The 17,279-nt window shown below is 38.4% G+C and overlaps 1 protein-coding gene across 1 annotated transcript in view; it reads right to left on the bottom strand.

Moving 5' to 3' along the window:
• Window positions 1–17,279, bottom strand: part of SHPRH (SNF2 histone linker PHD RING helicase) — a 71,135-nt gene that overhangs the window by 10,075 nt on the left and 43,781 nt on the right. Inside the window, exons 22-26 of the mRNA XM_081093946.1 lie at window positions 14,091–14,316; window positions 12,224–12,367; window positions 9,913–10,014; window positions 7,291–7,362; window positions 5,760–5,948 (exon numbers count right to left, since the gene is read on the bottom strand). Coding sequence (XP_080950072.1) covers window positions 5,760–5,948; window positions 7,291–7,362; window positions 9,913–10,014; window positions 12,224–12,367; window positions 14,091–14,316 — 733 coding nt within the window. The remainder of the gene's footprint in view (window positions 1–5,759; window positions 5,949–7,290; window positions 7,363–9,912; window positions 10,015–12,223; window positions 12,368–14,090; window positions 14,317–17,279) is intronic.

Genomic DNA, 17,279 nt, shown 5'->3' with positions numbered 1-17,279 from the left:
GAGTGTGCAGGCCAGGCTGAGGGACCCCACTGGTGCACGAATCAATGCACCGGGCCTCTAGTCTAAATATATAAAAGGCTAATATGCTAAGTGTCCAACCGTTCGACCGGTAGCTATAACATGCATTGACTACCAGGAGGCAGACGCTCAACGCATAGGCATGGAAACATGGAACAGACTGATAAATCTCAAAGGGAAGTGGGGAGAGGGGGAAGGCGGAAAGAGATTAACCAAAGATCTCATATGCATACTAGAGGCCCGGTACCCACGGATTCATGCACTGGTGACTGGTTGGGTCCTTCAGCCTGGCCTGCAGGGATCGGGCCAAAACTGGCAGTGCAACATCCCCCAAGGGGTCCCAGATTACAAAAGGGTGCAGGCCAGGCTGAGGGACCCCACTGGTGCACAAACCCATACCCCGAGCCTCTAGTTCAGCGGTTCTCAACCTGTTGGTCGCGACCCCTTTGGGGGTCGAACGACCCTTTCACAGGGGTCACCTAAGACCATCCTGCATAACAGATATTTACATTATGATTCATAACAGTAGCAACATTACAATTATGAAGTAGCAATGAAAATAATTTTATGGTTGGGTCACAACATGAGGAACTGTATTTAAAGGGCCAGAAGGTTGAGAACCACTGCTCTAGTTGAATATAAAAGCACACCAGAAAGTCATACAGAAACATGGCCCTGAAGGTAAGATTTTGTAGCATAGATTTTTCTTTAAATTTCTTTGGTGGTTTGTAACTTGCAAATAACTTGAATGTTTCCCACTACTGTTTAGTTTGGAAGAAGTCACTAGTTGTCTTGGTATTTTATGACTTCCATTACTTTTACTCTGGACTTTTCTTTTTGAAGTAGAGCTAACTCTCTCACTGTGCCTGTGCTATCCATAGTAGTTTCCACTAAGACCAGCTAACATTGTTTTATTTCTGTCTGCACCTGTTCACCATGCTAAAAACCCAAATTGGTGGTGACAGATACAACTTGGTGCTGTTATGCAACTTGTATGACTGGTCTCATAAAGTGGGAATACTTTTCAAGCAAATGCCTGGGGTAAGTGCTGGGTTCTTAAGCATTAACATGCTAATTGAATGAAGTTCAATGGAAACTCCACCTCGGCTGTGGGAAATCTTACAGTGCATAAGGCCATCAAAATATTATCCTGTTCTTTTAAACACCTTGAATAATGATTTTCAAGAGATAAGTTAGCAATAGCAAAAAAGTAAAAGCTTTATTTGGACCCAAAGGGTCTTAGGGATATTAGCTTATTCAATAAAAGGCTAACATGCAAATTGTCCCCTCGACTGGGAGTTCGACCAGGGGTTGGGGCCAGCTGGCCAACCACCCATGGCCCCTGTCCCCGGCCAGCCCACCCCCGATCGGCCCCAATCGGGGCCAGCTGGCCGGACCCTGCCTGTGCACGAATTTGTGCAACGGGCCTCTAGTATGTAAATATTATTCAATTGTCCATCCATCTATCTATCCATCCATCCACTCACTGAGTACCTGTTACATGCCAGGCATTATTCTAGATGCTGGGGACACAGTATTAAATAAAACAAAGTCCCCACCTCAAGAACAATGTCCTGTCTACATTTAGTGGAGTTTATACTCCACAAAGCATAAGTTCTTCATAAAGGTAATTTCATAAAGATAATTTATGGTTTAAATCTTAGAAGTACATTTTCTCCTGGATAGAAACTTCTCATGACATAAAAACCTTGTCCAGTACAGAGTCAGGGTTTCCACCAACAAAAATGCTCTGTGTGAAACCTAGTCAAATTTAGGACACAGGGAACATGCCACGTGGGGCTATGTTCTGCCAGGAGGCCTACTTCAGTATCCAAAACGCCTGGCAGTTGCCAGGACTTGCAAGGGGAATTTTGTTTACTTTGTGAAATGCCCAGTAGGTTCCAAGGGTCATTTAGGAATACTGTCATACCGTCGTTAGGGCAGATACAATCTTTAACTTAGAAGCATCCACTATACTGAACATTCTGATCTCAGTATTCATTTTATTTCTATGGTCAATAAATAGAATCTCTTACATTATGAAATACCAGTAGAAAAAAATGTCTTATGTTATTTAATACTATTTTTATATTCTTTAAATATTTATTATCTGAGATCAGCTACATAATTAAGCACTATGTATGATATTACATTGTTTATTATGTTCAATAGTCTCAACTACTGGCTTAGAGTGAAATAAAACATTTTATTTTTTAAAATATGGTTTTATTGATTTTTAGAGAGAGAAGAAGGGAGAGGGATAAAGAAGTAGAAACACTGATAAAGAGAAACATCATTGATCAGCTGCCTCTTGCATGCCCCCTACTGGGGATCAAGCCCATAACACGGCATGTGCCCAGACCAGGAATTGAACTGGTAACCTCTTGGTTCATGGGTCGACACTCAATCACCGAGTCACACTGGCTGAACTGAAATAAACATTTTAGATAAAATAAAAACTGTAATAAAATTAAAAAATTACTTCTCAGGGTTGTTTAATAAAGATCAGGGATTTGATAATAATAAAAAATCCCCTCAATTTAGGTATAGTTTGAACTAATATTTACAAAATTTCAAAATAATGCCTTCATTATTCACATAGAGCAGAGGTCCTCAAACTTTTTAAGCAGGGGGCCAGTTCACTGTCCCTCAGACATTCCACACGTGCGCACTGCGGGCCCGGGACGAGTTGGCTGCTAAGCAGGACAGGCAGCGGCAGCAAAAACACCCAGCGGGCCGGATAAATGTTTTTGGCGGGCCGCATGTGGCCCGGGGGCCGTAGTTTGAGTACCTCTGACATAGAGCCATCTTTACCTGACCACATCCTCAACTCCAGGTTAGACGATGTGAGCATTTCGTGGGAGAGTTTTAGAAAGTCAGAAGAGTCCAGTGAGAGTCTGAGACAACAATAAGCAGATGCTTCAAGGCAAAGTGGCAGACACCAAGGCAGACATGTGACAGAAGTTAAGAAAAGGGAACAGGCAGCAGAAGGCAGAAGTGACAGATACAAATGGTGACAGAAAAGGCAGCAAGAAGCAAGGTGAGAATGTGAAAGAGGGATACAATTTGCTTGCATAATAGGTACAATATTCAGTTATATATTTAATAAAAAAGAAATGCAAATATGTGTATCTATAACAAAAGATAAATTAACTTTAGTAAATTCTGTAGTCTTATAATTTTTTACAAGATGCTTTAATTAACTCATGTGTTCATCAAAACCCATGAAAGACAGGAAGAAATCAGAGCACAGCGAACACAGCTGTACACTGATACCCCTGTCCCAACAGGACAACAAATGGAACTGTCTTAGTCTCTTTCCTGGGTTCTAGGAAAGCTTGCCATAGGATAAACAGGTGTTAGGTTTGATGGGTTCAATGACTCAGTTTCACAGAAGCTGTACTGTTTACGCGTAGCTAGAGTGATCACTTCCTAAACCTCAGCGCATTAGGCCTGACACAGCAGTTCTGCTGCTCCCTGTACTGTGAATGCTTTCATCTAAGAGTCAGCAGCCCTTCTTAGGCAGGAATGCCATCTGTAGTCCTTGGGATGCCTGAGGCCAGAGGAAGAGACAGAAGAAAAAGAAGAAACAGCTAAGAAAGACCATTTTTATGAGAAGAAAAAGGAGAATTATAAGAGTGGAAAGAAAGGAGGAGAGGGGGACAGAGAAAGAAAGCAGTTCTTTGTGTGGTGAGGAGAATAAAGCATAACCACGCTAGATATTATGCACTAGGACAACCCATTCAACATCTGGATCTCACCGCTTCATCTTTTAGAACCTTTTTTTCTTCACCTCACTTGGGTCACCCACTTCTCCAGCCACATCTGAGTACTGAAAACTGTCCTATCTGAAAATGACTAAAGAAGATCACCTATTCCTTGCTAAGAACATCTAATCTTACAGCTTGTTTGCTTGATAGCCGAACCTCTACCTGTTATTTGGGCAGTGCTGACAGTCTCCTCCTTATTGAAGCAGAGTGTTCCTGGGGCCTCTGTTGCCAGCACACTCGCCTGGAGCGCTGTCTCCAGTTCTCCTGCTAGGTCTCCTTTCTTAGCCTGCTCCCTTTTTCCACCTTCACGAGCTATGGAGTCTATAGGACCTGATCAGAAGCTAACTTCTATGTTCCTTTCCTTAGGCCATCTCATGCTCTCTCATGGCTGCAAAGATCTCTGAAGCCAATGACTGACTTTTTAAATCTCCAGTTCCACATATTAACACTTTGCTGGATAGTTCTAATCGAATGTCTTAGGCACTTCAAAGATAGTATGTCTAAATGCACTCCTCTTCCAAATACCTTAATGTAGTAACTGCACCATATCTTCCTGACTTTTTCACATCAGAAACCAGGGAGTCACCTCTGAAATCTTCATCATCAGTCCCTACAACATTATTTTGCTAATCAACTTTACTCTAAATACCTCTTAATATATCCACTTCTTACCATCTCCACTGCCACCAATGTAATCAAAGACATCATCACTATTGCTGTAGCCTCCTAAACTGGTCTCTCCAAATGTTCTCTACTATTTTCTAGACAGCAATGTAACTGATATTTTCAGGTTTTACTCAAGTAGCAGTAGGAATAAAGAGCAATTAGATATTTTTTAATTCAACTATAGTTTCCTTGGGAGGGGGCATCCTAACAACTGCCTAATATTCTAACATCTTAACTGAGACTGCCTAAGTGGGGTAGTTAATTCTACCCCAAAATACAATCCTTAAACATAGCAAGAAGAGAACTTCAAGGACCCAGAAGGAAAAGGAATTAAGGGAAAAGATTTTATCACCTCTTGCTTAAGAGCATGTGCCACCATTCTCTTGGCTAGTTCTTCTGGCCAAAATCCCATACTACATTCATGTATTTATTTGTCCTTCATCTAAGCTTAGTTAGGGGAAAAACAAATCACGTTTAAGAAATACAAAGAACAGAAAGTCTAGTACAGGCCTTTCCTGAATAAATTACAGATCCTGTTTGGATTTCATATTATGGCCACTTTCTTAAAATTTGGAATGAAGCCCTACCTGATTTGACTCAGTGGATAGAGAGTTCGCCTGAGCACTAAAAGGTCCTGGGTTTGATTCGGTCAAGGGCACATACTTGGGTTGCAGGCTCCTCCCTGGCCGGAGTCCTGACCAGGGCATGTGTAGGAGGCAACCAATTCATGCGTTTCTCTCACATCTATGTATCTCTCTGTCTTTCCCTCTCTCTTCCACTCTCTCTAAAATATCAATGGGAAAGAATCCTTGGGTGAGGATTAACAACAACAAAAAAATTTGGAATAAAGCATGGGAAAAAAAATTAGAGAAATAAAGCCAAGTTTAGGCTGCACTCTGAAAGACCACTAACTTCAGTAACCAGTCTACTTGCTCCTTCAACATGGTTGGGAATATCCTTTTTCCCTGATATTAAGGGCTAAATGAAAGAATGAGGAAAAAAGGTTTCTTTAAATAAATCTCTAATGTAACCAGAGCACTATTTGTAGTAGACAGAAATACTATAGAAAATAACAGGGAAGTGGAATTCTAAGAAGGCACTTTTTGGCCACAGTGGGCATGCCTATTGGTGACTATGATGGAGGGAGTGTTCTTGTGTTCTTCTCACAGGAGAGGGTGAGCTGAGGCTTTAGGGCAGTGTGGCCACAGACAGACAACAGTGGTTCCTACACATGCACAGCCTTATTCTGATTTTGATTTTCTCATTGCCCTGACTACTCCTCTACATGTTCTTAATCTACTTCACCTTCACAGGGATGTCCTCTTCCTGGCTGGCTTTCTCTGAGGTGAAGACATACGAGATTTCTTTGTGAGACGTGTTCTGGCGGCAGATGGCACACTTAATGGAGCTCCTGTGGGAGCCCACGCTGTACTGTTCGATAATAATGGAAACACATTCATTACAGAAACAGTGCCCACAGGTCAGGACTGCCCACTGGAAAAGAAAACACAGAACATGCTCAGGGAGTTACTACCGAAGATCCCTTCCAATGTATACATATATGAAGAGGAGAAGTCATCATTGCACTGCCTAAATATTTCATGATATGAGTATTCTTTAAGTCATAAAAACTAAGCTGTACATTTAAGTGACTGATTTTTTAAGTCTAGTCAGAATAAGCTTTCATAGTGTTTAGTTCTGCTCACCCTAACAGTGAGCACAATAGTCAGCTAGTCACTGGTATTTGTAAGAAGGTGATATTCTCATTTCAGTATTTAGGAAGAATGTGAATTACCCCTTCAGCACTCTAATGGAAGATATAATACAGGGACTAAGAACAGCATTAATTTGGAGGCAATATCACACTCAAAATAGTCCATACAACTTTTAAATACATTTACATTTTCCCATGTTAAAGCATTTATTATATAGGAAATAAGATGGACTAGTATCTCAGATATTTTACAAGTGGTTCTGGGATACATTAAAAATTACTAAATAAACAAACAAAAAAATACTTTTGAAACCCCCCTTATCATATTTTAAGAAAGACACAATAACTTTTCTGGAGCATATTATGGGGATTTCTCCCCTTTTTGGCAGGGGTTGGGGGGGTATAGAAGAGCATTAGATTTAATCGAGGTGTCAGTTCTAAAAGTTCTGACATCTTGTTATTTAAACTTTCCACCTGATAAAAACCAGCAACAATAATAAAAACAGAATGGTGCTAGGAGTGACAGGCTCCTAAGCCCTAAGCTATGATGTGCCTGTACTTGAATGGAAAAAACGGTGTGTGGCTGGGCCTTCCCTAGGTACTTTGCAGGATGAACTAAAAAGCCTCTTGGAAAAGAAGCCACACTAAAGGTAGAGAAAATGTGATATATAAGCTCGGTTTAAAAACACTGACTGGGAAAGGGAAAGAGTTATTTGGGTTTTCCTGGGTGACGCAGTTCATGACACTCTCTAGGTGCACCTCTGCTCTCAAGGCCTGGGTCAGGGTCCCCAGGAGCGGGGGCTGCAGGAAAATGACTCAGTGGCATTTTTGTAGACAGGGCAGTACTGTTCTGTACCCTGTGCACCTTTAGTGCCACGGGGAATGAAGGGCACTTCCTTTACTTGAGGGGACTTGTGCAGACTGTGAGAGCTCAAATGGACAAGGAGAAGAGAAGAGCAAAACATATCTACAATGGAGGAGAAGCCAGAGTCATCTGGCACCAGAACATTAGTAGTGACAGGAAGTTGACTGAAATGGCATAAACAGAAAAACAGACAAATAGCAATGCCTTTGAAAACTGAAGTGTTTTATAAATGCCAGTGATGTTTATTATAATTTCACCTGTTTTCCCAGCTGCCGAGCACAGATTGGACAAGGTTCTGGATTAATACCTCCTGACGTCTTGTCTTGAGACTATCCAAAAGAGAAGAATTCAAAAATATATTGGTTATATTTGAAAACCTGATACAAATACAACTCATTTATGAAAATAAATTCTGGCAATTGCAATTTTAATAACCTGATGAATATGATGATCTGATAATTTATATTTTATTACTAATACTATCATTCCTGGGTTTACAAATCATATTTACTAAATAAGTGAACAAAAAATGGAAACAATTTTTATGATAGTTTGTTAAAGTTATCATATTACTGTAGTTGTGATTATCATAGAAGGCAAAATGAAAAGAACAATATGATATAATTAGCTAAATTCATAGATTATATTTTCAAGCTAGGTTTTGTTACAAAGAAATGATATATTCTGCATGTCCGCTTAGCATGGCTCACAAAGATAGGAAGAGGCAGCATTTATTTCCATAACTCCTTATTAATACTGGTTTCTTCTCGGTATCCTTTTTCTAATCTCATTAAGGCAAAGCAAATAACTAGATATTAGAAATATTACTGATCTGAGACCTAATTATACCTGGGAATTATGTTGAAGTATAAAAGCTTTTCAAAATTTCCTTAAAACTATTTTTAAAAATTAAAAGAGCTTCAGAAAAGTCATCAAATGGGCAGGTTTTCAAACTGAAGAAAACATAAAGGATTACAAAAGTTTTTAAGTCTGTGATTTCACTAACCAAATAGTTTTTTATAAGTCATTGCTATTGATTATCCTTGACTCTCTTAGCAACTCTCAAATATACAATACAGTATTAAATATAGTCACTATGCTGTACATTATATCCCCAAGCTTTATTTATTTTAAAACTACAAGTCTGTCTCTTTTGACTCCTTTCACCCATTCATTTCACCTACCTCCACAACCACCATCTCTGGCAACCGTCAGTTGTCTGTACCCACGAGCTTAATGTTGTGTGCTTTTTATTTTTTACTAGAGGCCCAGTGCACGAAATTCATGCACAGGGGACAGGGGGTTCCTCAGCCCGGCCTGCACCCTCTTGCAATATGGAACCGTTTGGGGGACGTCCAATTGCCAGTTTAGGCCTGATCCCACAGTCGGACATCCCTCTTGCAACCTGGGACCACTGTCTCTAACCGCTAGTCTGTCTGCCTGCCTGATCGCCCCTAACTAGTGTGCCTGCCTGCCTGATCACCCCTAACTGCTTGCCTGAATGCCCCTAACCGCTCGGCTGCCTGCTTGATCGCCCCTAATCACTTTTCCTGCCTGCCTGAACACCTCTAACCACTCTGCCTGCCTGCCTGATCGTCCCTAAACACCTTTGCTTGTCTGCCTGATTGCCCCTAATCACTCGCCTGCCTGCCTGATTGCCCCTAACCGCTTGCCTGCCTGCCTGATCTCCTGTAACTGCCTCTGCCTCGGCCCACGCCACCACGGCTTCATCTAGAAGGATGTCTGGAATGACGTCTAGGTCATTTGGCTGTCTGGTCTAATTAGCATATTATGCTTTTATTATTATAGATTAGATTCCACATAAAACAGAGATCATATGGTATTTATCTTTGTCTTATTTCACTTAGCATAATGCCTACAAGGTCCATCCATGCTGTTGCAAATGGCAAGAATTCATTCTTTTTTATAGCTGAATATTATTCCACCTTCTTTATCTATTCATCTCTCCATAGACACTTAGGTTGTTTTCACATCTTGGCTACTGTAAATGTTGGCTCATCATTACCTGCTTCTCCTATAAAGAAGTAGAATTCCTCAACAAGTAGTAGACTCTTTAAATGCTTTGGAGTCCACTTAACCAGTACCTGACATTGAAAACAGCTGTTTGACAACATAACATGTTAATATTCAAATTTCTGTAGCATCTTAAATGCAGGCCATTCTGCTCTAAGTCATTTATTTACATCTAATCTGTCAAGTTCAGCTGAATCACTAACATCTTATTAATCACTACTTGATCTAGTGCCTGTGATATGTCCACATCAAATTACTCAAAATCCCTTGAGGCCAGGGACCAAGTCTGTCTATCCCAAACTTCTAGTACAATGTATGTACATAGTAGATGCTCAACAAATATTTGTTGAGTGCCAGAAAAATTAATTATTTAAAAAATTTGTTAAGTTCATTATCTTTTATTTCAAATAAACATAATCACAAAAATTGGGATTATATTCCATTTATAATTTTAGTTACTTTTTTCCTCAACTTTCTAACATGAGCATTTTCTCATCTCATTTATTCACAAGAATAGCCATTTAAAATATTTAATCATGTCATGACAATAACCCATAATTTATATAAATGTAATTTTTGTTGGACGTAACTATTGTCCTAATCTATATAGTGTATAACTTTATATTATCTATGTAACATATTTTCTATAGATCATCATCTTCATTTGTGACGTGTGTAGCTATTGTAGACATAGCTAGTATTCAGACTCATATATCTAACAAATAAAACACTGATTAAAAAAAACCCTGTACAATTAATTATGGGACTAATAGTTTAAATGGAGTCACTAAAGTGGTTTATTGATAACACAGCATGGAAAAAAGTAGCGTATTTTAAAACAATACCTTCTCCAAGTTATTTAGGTAAAGAAGCTGCCCAAGTTTTTTCTGAAGCTGTGATGTAGCAACAGTTTTATCATTTAGCAGTTTTATCCGATTTTGCTCCACCTGAAAAACAAAACAAAATAACTTTATTCTCTCTCAGAATGGTGATAAAATTATATTAAAAAGGCATAATTCTCCCTCAATACAAATATGTCCTCTTTTAAGAAAACTCATTTACATGAGAAAACTCAAATGTGCAAAATGGATAATAGACAATATATTTCAAAAATAAATGTATATATTTTTTGCTTAAAACTCAATGTCAAAGTTTTAAATAGGAAACTTTCCTATACACTTGAAGTCAGATATAAAAAAAAAAAAATCAACCCAAATTCTATCTGTATCATTTTTCAGTAGTACATCCATGGATAAAGAAAAATGAGCCCTAACTGGTTTGGTCCAGCGGATAGAGCGTCGGCCTGAGGACTCAAGGGTCCCAGGTTCGATTCCGGTCAAGGGCATGTACCTTGGTTGCGGGCATATCCCCAGTAGGGAGTGTGCAGGGGGCAGCTGATCAATGTTTCTCTCTCATCGATGTTTCTAACTCTCTATCCCTCTCCCTTCCTCTCTGTAAAAAATCAATAAAATATATTGGGAAAAAAAAGAAAAATGAAATAATATGCTACTCTGGCCAGAGTGATTTTAAGAAATCCAGAGAAAAATCTCAGTGCCCCCATCCTCTCTATGGCCTCCTCAGTAGAATATAATAGACAAAACAGGAATATAAAAATAAGATGAATTTGTTAAAAGGACAACACAAAAAACACTTGCTGAGACTTCTGTTTCAAAAGTTAAGTGAGCTCTTTTGCATCCAGCAACTGCAGCACCCACCTGACCCCAACCGTCCACCCCCATACCTGACTGGCAGCTCAGTCCCCCCAGCCTCATACTGTTGTCGAAGTGAGACTCTGCTTACATAAGAAATCAGGCCTCACTGGAGACATTCAAGCAAATGTTGGACAACTACTTTTCCAGAACAGAAAGGAAACTCATGCATTAGAAAAAGTGACTAATAAAGGTACCAAAAAATATGGCTACACAAATGCTAGAATCTGATTAGATAAAACAGTTTCAAGAATTTCTCGGAACCTACAATAAACTTACAGAAACTTGCTTTTTGGACTTGTGTGAAAGACTTCACAACAAAAGAAGTAAAACATGAAGAGACGACCTGTTCAGAACATTGCTTACAGGAATATTTAAAAATGATGCAAAGAATATCCATGCAATTTCAGGAATATCATATCCAGCAGCCTGGCAGCCATGACAGAGAAGTCCTGACGGATGGACTTTTCCTGAAAGTTGCCAACAGCTTTCCACTGGAAATGAAGATTCATTGGATAGAATCCCCTGAAAGCAGTAGCTACCATGTTAACCATCTGTCATGACTGTTTGGCAAGTGGAAACCAATAGAGAAAGAAATTTGCTATTTACCAGGAATGATCAAAATAGAAGGTCTTATTATCCAATGAGAACAGTAAGATGAAACATTTGTTGAGGCCTTATGAGCTTAGCCACTTGATTAGACAATCAATTGTTTCTTCAATTGTGACTATTAATTTTAAAGCAAAATATGTGTTCAATCATGAATGAGATAGAAATTTTTTTATTATTTGTAAAAGAAAAATAAGTGGATAGATCACTGAAAAAAAAAGTTAAGATAGTGTGTAATGAATATTACCAATTTTTCTGAGTTACGGTCTCTAAGCTTTATGGAAAGAAAAATATTTAAAAGATTTAGCACACACAAGGAATATAAGTACATTATAAAGAAAATGATATTTTTAATATAGAAAATGTTGGTGAAGTTATTTTTTAATAATGAGATATAAAAAGAGATTTATTAGCAGATACGTTGTCAATATGTGTTCATCGTTAGCAAAGGAAAATACTGCAAAATATGTTTTTGGTTTTCTTAGGGAAGACTTTTCTAGTTCTGAAAAAGCTGACGTAATAGGACACATGTCTGAAAACTGACCAAGAATATCTTTAGGTTGTATCAAATAGAAGGTGTTCAAAAACAGGTGCATCTGCAATCTGGAGAGAAACAAATGAACCGAAATGGTGAATTTAAAGCAAGTATTAGATGTGAAATTGCTCAACTTTGAGCATTTCTGACCTACATAATCAAATAACTTCATATGGATAAAAGAGAAGAGATTAAACACATACTAACTAGAGATCATTGTCGTGACTCTCTCTCCTCTATGAATCTTGGGCTTTTGTACTATCTATTTGCTGTGCTCTTTTCTGTGGTTTACTTGCAAATTACCTCATGTGGTTCAATGATGTGAAGAACAGGTGGATTGGGCTTTGGCTCCCTAGGATGACGAATTCTTAGACGTTCTGTAGCCATTGCCAGTTCATCAACAGCAGATACACGATTCCTCAGAGCCATCCAGTACTCATGAAGCAACTGGAGGAACAGAAAAGACAAAGACATTGGTAAAGCACATCATTAAAAGTGGTTAAAACCACCAAGATGTGTCTTGGTCAAGTCTTCAATGAGGTCTTATGACATTGAAATTTTCATTAAGTGTCTAAGGTACAAGCAATTCTTTTTAGGAAGAGAAAGTACAACTGGAAATCTCCATAGGACACTGCAGAGTATTGCCTCTCTAGATTCTTAAGAGAATATCCAAAGATTCCTTGGTAGAACCAAACATCTGTATAGCTTAATACTAGCTGGTGAAATCTCTACTTTATTTTTTAAAGAAATATTGTATTATAAAATATTTCACATTTTAAATAATATGTATATATGAAAACGAGAGTACGAAAATACACAAGTGAGTCCTATCATCCAATTACTAAAGAGGACAATACTAAATTCTTAGAAAGCCTTTGTGTTCCTTCTTAACTATCTCACTCTTTCCTCACATATTTTTCCTTCAAACCCCACCCCCCTCCCATGGGGTAACCATTATTCTGGGTTGGACTTATTATTCCATACTTTTCATTGACATATACTAATCTCCACATCCTTAATAACCTGGATATTTAGGTTTCTGAAATTGACAGAAGTGATATCAATCATTATAAAACTTTCTTCACTAACATTACACTTTGAGGTAGATCCTGACTGATGTGTGTAGCAGCTCATTCATTTACATTGCTGTAAGAGGGTTTAGTCTGCAATGTTATGGAGAAAAAAGGGACAAAGTTTTGGGAGAATTACAGGATAAGCATTCCTCTGACACAGAGCAAGTGGCCAAACAGAACCTAAAGGAAGAATGTAGAGCTAAGTGGACATAACACAGTACTATCTTCCTCCATAGCTTGCTGTAATTAACTGTGTTAACGTGCTTGTACATTAAAATAGTAATGTGAAAGAAAAAAAATGATTATGAGCCAATGATTTCTATACTCTAAAAATAACTTTCCCAATTTATCAAATATATGAACTGATATAATAGACAGATAGCATGCCTTCTTTTTCTGGATACTTTTTATTCTGCTTTAAAAGGCAAGAACTTTAGATTAAAAAAAGATGTTAAACAGAATTATAAATAAAACACTTCTTTCATGACCTTACCCATCTCACTTGCAAAGTAGGATAACAGATTAACAAATCCATATACAAAGACAAATAAAAAATTAATAAATTCTAGAATCTCATCTCAAGGTCAGAGTTACAACATGAGGAAATTACTAAAGTATTAATATGAAAGGTCACTTTGTGCATTATAAATAGCAATGGTTTCTAGTCACACCTATTGAGAAATATTTACTATGTTCTCCAATCTTCATTCAAGGTTGTTGATGGTTGGTTTTACTCACAGAGCAAAAAATAAATAAAAAATGAAAAAAATCCCTACTCTAATTTCATAAATTAGCTGTGTAAGGTCAAGCTAAGAACAGAAGAATGATCATTTTCACAGCTAAATAAAAGGTTTCATATATTTTTATTTTAATAATGATATTCTTTTAGTAACTTAATAAATAGAAGTTACTTAATTATTCAGTATGATTATTTTTATTTTTCATCATTACAATCACAACATTTTAGGGAAAGAGAAATTATAACACCTAAGTCTCTAAGCAGATTTTTAAAACTAAAGAGAGAAAAAGAAAAGTAGTAATTAAAATTAATGTAATGGAGAACTTTTAATATTGGAAGAAGTTTTAAAATACTGGACCTTATATTCCTTTTTCCAAGCTTCAAAGAGATCCATTGAAGTACTTCCTTCATCAATGAATTCAATGTCAAATCTATGTGATTTTGCAAATGATAGTAGAGCTTTCATAGATCGCTCTGTCTCACTTATTGCCCATAGACCCCGGTTGGTGGTAGGCGCTCGATCATCCACCAGGCCTTCTTCATCTTCTATCATCTCCTCAAATATTGCAGTCTGGCCTTTGACTCTGAAGACATATGAGAACAAAGTAACTGTTCAGTGGGTAAAAAGCACTATAAATTCATATTGGCAGAGCCAGTATGGGAAACAAGGTCAGTAATGAAAATTTCAACAATTTTTAATGTCACATCTACAAGATCATGCTTGCAAGTCATTGAAATCACAGCAATTGTGAAAAGCTTGAGGCTTCATAAATTTGATCAGTGTTATTTGAGAACCATCTGGCATAATAAATGGCTATAAATTCCAGGCTGAAATCTTACTCTGAGAATTAAAACAATATAAAAAAACAAACTACTATCATCAACCATACCAAAAAAACCCACCAAAACGTAAGATATTCTAAAAGTACACTGTCAACCACTCTCTTTTGAGGCAATCAGAACTTAGACTTTTGTCTATTTCCATTTTTGTAAGAGAAATAATTTTGCTAATACTATGGCTATCGCACTTACTACGTAGCTTAATTCCTTACATAGGATGAAGATTTCAAATCTGTGTTGCATAAAGTATATTAATAATGAGAGCTAACATTAAATAGGACACTAACCATGTATCAAACACTCTGTTAAGCAATTATGTGCATTTTCCTATTTAATATATAAAACAACCCAGGGAAGTAGTGCTATTATTTTTTTTAATTAATAAATCTTTATTGTTCAGATTATTACAGATGTTCCTTTTTATCCCCCATAGCTCCCCTCCACCTGGTTCCCACCCCACCCCATGCCCTTACCCCCTGCCACTGTCCTCATCCATAGGTGGAAGATTTTTGTCCAATCTCTTCCCGCACCCCCCACACCCCCTTCCCCCCAAGAATTGTCAGTTCACTCCCTTTCTATGCCCCTGCTTTTATTATATTCACCAGTTTATTCTGACTTAAGTTTTAGGTTCACTTGTTGATAGGTATTTATTTGTTGTCATTTTATTGTCCATGGATTTTATCTTCACCTTTTTCTTCTTCTTCCTCTTCTTAAAGAATATCCTTCAGCATTTCATATAATCCTGGTTTGGTGGTGTTGAACTCCTTTAGCTTTTTCTTGTCTGTGAAGCTCTTTATCTGACCTTCAATTCTACATGATAGCTTTGCTGGGTAGAGTAATCTTGGTTGTAGGTTCTTGCTATTCATAACTTTGAATATTTCTTGCGACTCCCTTCTGACCTGCATGGTTTCTGTTGAGAAATCAGCTGACAGTTGTATGGGTACTCCCTTGTAGGTAACTAACTGTTTTTCTCTTGCTGCTTTTAAGATTCTCTCTTTGTCTTTAGCCCTTGGCATTTTAATTATGATGTATCTTGGTGTGGTCCTCTTTGGATTCCTCTTGTTTGGGGTTCTCTTCACTTCCTGGACCTGTAAGTCTATTTCTTTCATCAGGTAGGGGAAGTTTTCTGTCATGATTTCTTCTAATAGGCTTTCAGTATCTTGCTCTCTCTCTTCTTCTGGCACCCCGATAATTCAGATGTTGGTACGTTTGAAGTTGTCCCAGAGGCTCCTTATACTATCTTCATATTCTTGGATTCTTTTTTCGTTTTGCTTTTCTGGATGGGTGTTTTTTGTTTCTTTCACATTTCAAATCTTTGACTTGATTCTTGGGATCCTCTCGTCTGCTGTTTGGTCTCTGTATATTCTTCTTTATTTCAGTCAGTGTATGTTTAATTTCTGACTGGTCCTTTTCCATTTTTTTGGCATTCTCATTAAGATCCTTTAAAGTCTCACTAAGTTCCTCGGAGGTTCATAGAAGATTCTTGAGTAATCTTCTAACTGTGGTTCTGAATTCTATGTCCTCCATTAGTTTGCTTTCCTCCATTTCTTTCATTTGTGACATGTTTCTTTGTTTTTGCATTTTTGGCTGACTGCGAGGACCCACTGTGCCTATAAGAACTGCTGTGCTGGAGACACCCTTATGGGGCAGGACTTGCTTCAGTGGGGCTTTGGTGCTCACTGAGTCTGCCTCTTGAGTGTGTCCCTTATGGATGTGAGGAGTTGAAATCTGGTATCTGACCAGGGGTACCCTGGCTTCTGGATCTCCAAGTCAACCACTGTGTGAGTCCACCCAGCAGGAGCTACAGTGGTATCAGCAGGTTTCTCCTTTTTGTTTGGGATTTGGAAGTTTTGGAGCTCTCAGACCCAGCTGCAGTTAGATTAGGCTGCAAAAGCCGAGGTGATTCCTTTGCACTGCTGAGCACAACTTGGGAGGGGATGTAATTTGAGTGGGGTGGGGTCTCAGAGAATCACCAGGGCGGAGCAAACAGCAATGGCTGTCATCAGCGTCTCCGCGACTCCGCGTCTCTGCAGCCCCATACGCCCACAGCAACAATGATCCCTGCAAGCAGTTCTGTGAGAAAGCCACCCGCACTTTCCAAACCGCTGAAAGACAGTCCAGTTTCTCCCCGTAGAAGTCTGGGACCCCAGAACCTCGCCTTAAACGAGCTCAGTGCATTCGAGAGCTTGTATTACCTTCCAATTGAAAAAAAACCGCACATCCAGGTGCAGTCTGCCTTGTGCGTGCCTTTGTACCTCTGTTCTTGGTGCCTCTGCACCTCCTACCCGGTCTCAATGAGCTTCTTTCTTTCCTTCTAGTTGTAGAACTTCCACTCGGCCAGCTTTCCCATGGTTCTGGATGATAGCTGTTTTGTCTTATAGTTGTAGTTTCAATGTTGTTGTGGGAGGCAGCATGCACAGGTTTATACCTTATGCTGCCATTTTGGTTCTCCTCTAGTGCTATTATTATATGCATTTCATAAATGAGGATAGTTAGGCTTAGAGAAGTAATTTGCCCACAATAGTGGGCAGGGATTTGAGTTGAAATCTGTTGGACTCCAGAGTCTGTTACTCCCCTCAACTATCTCTCAATTAGACATTACTATATGACATGAGCATTTGGGGGTAAACTTCTGCACAGACGAAACTGAGTATGCTAAATAATCAAATGCCAAAGTTTATTGAGTTGCTTTAATAAGAGAAAAAAT

The sequence above is a fragment of the Myotis nattereri genome (genome assembly GCF_964212035.1).
Source record: "Myotis nattereri genome assembly, chromosome: 6".
Taxonomy (NCBI): Eukaryota; Metazoa; Chordata; class Mammalia; order Chiroptera; family Vespertilionidae; genus Myotis; species Myotis nattereri.
The sequence above is the reverse complement of the archived record's forward strand: the minus strand, read 5'-3'. Positions and strand labels throughout refer to the sequence as shown.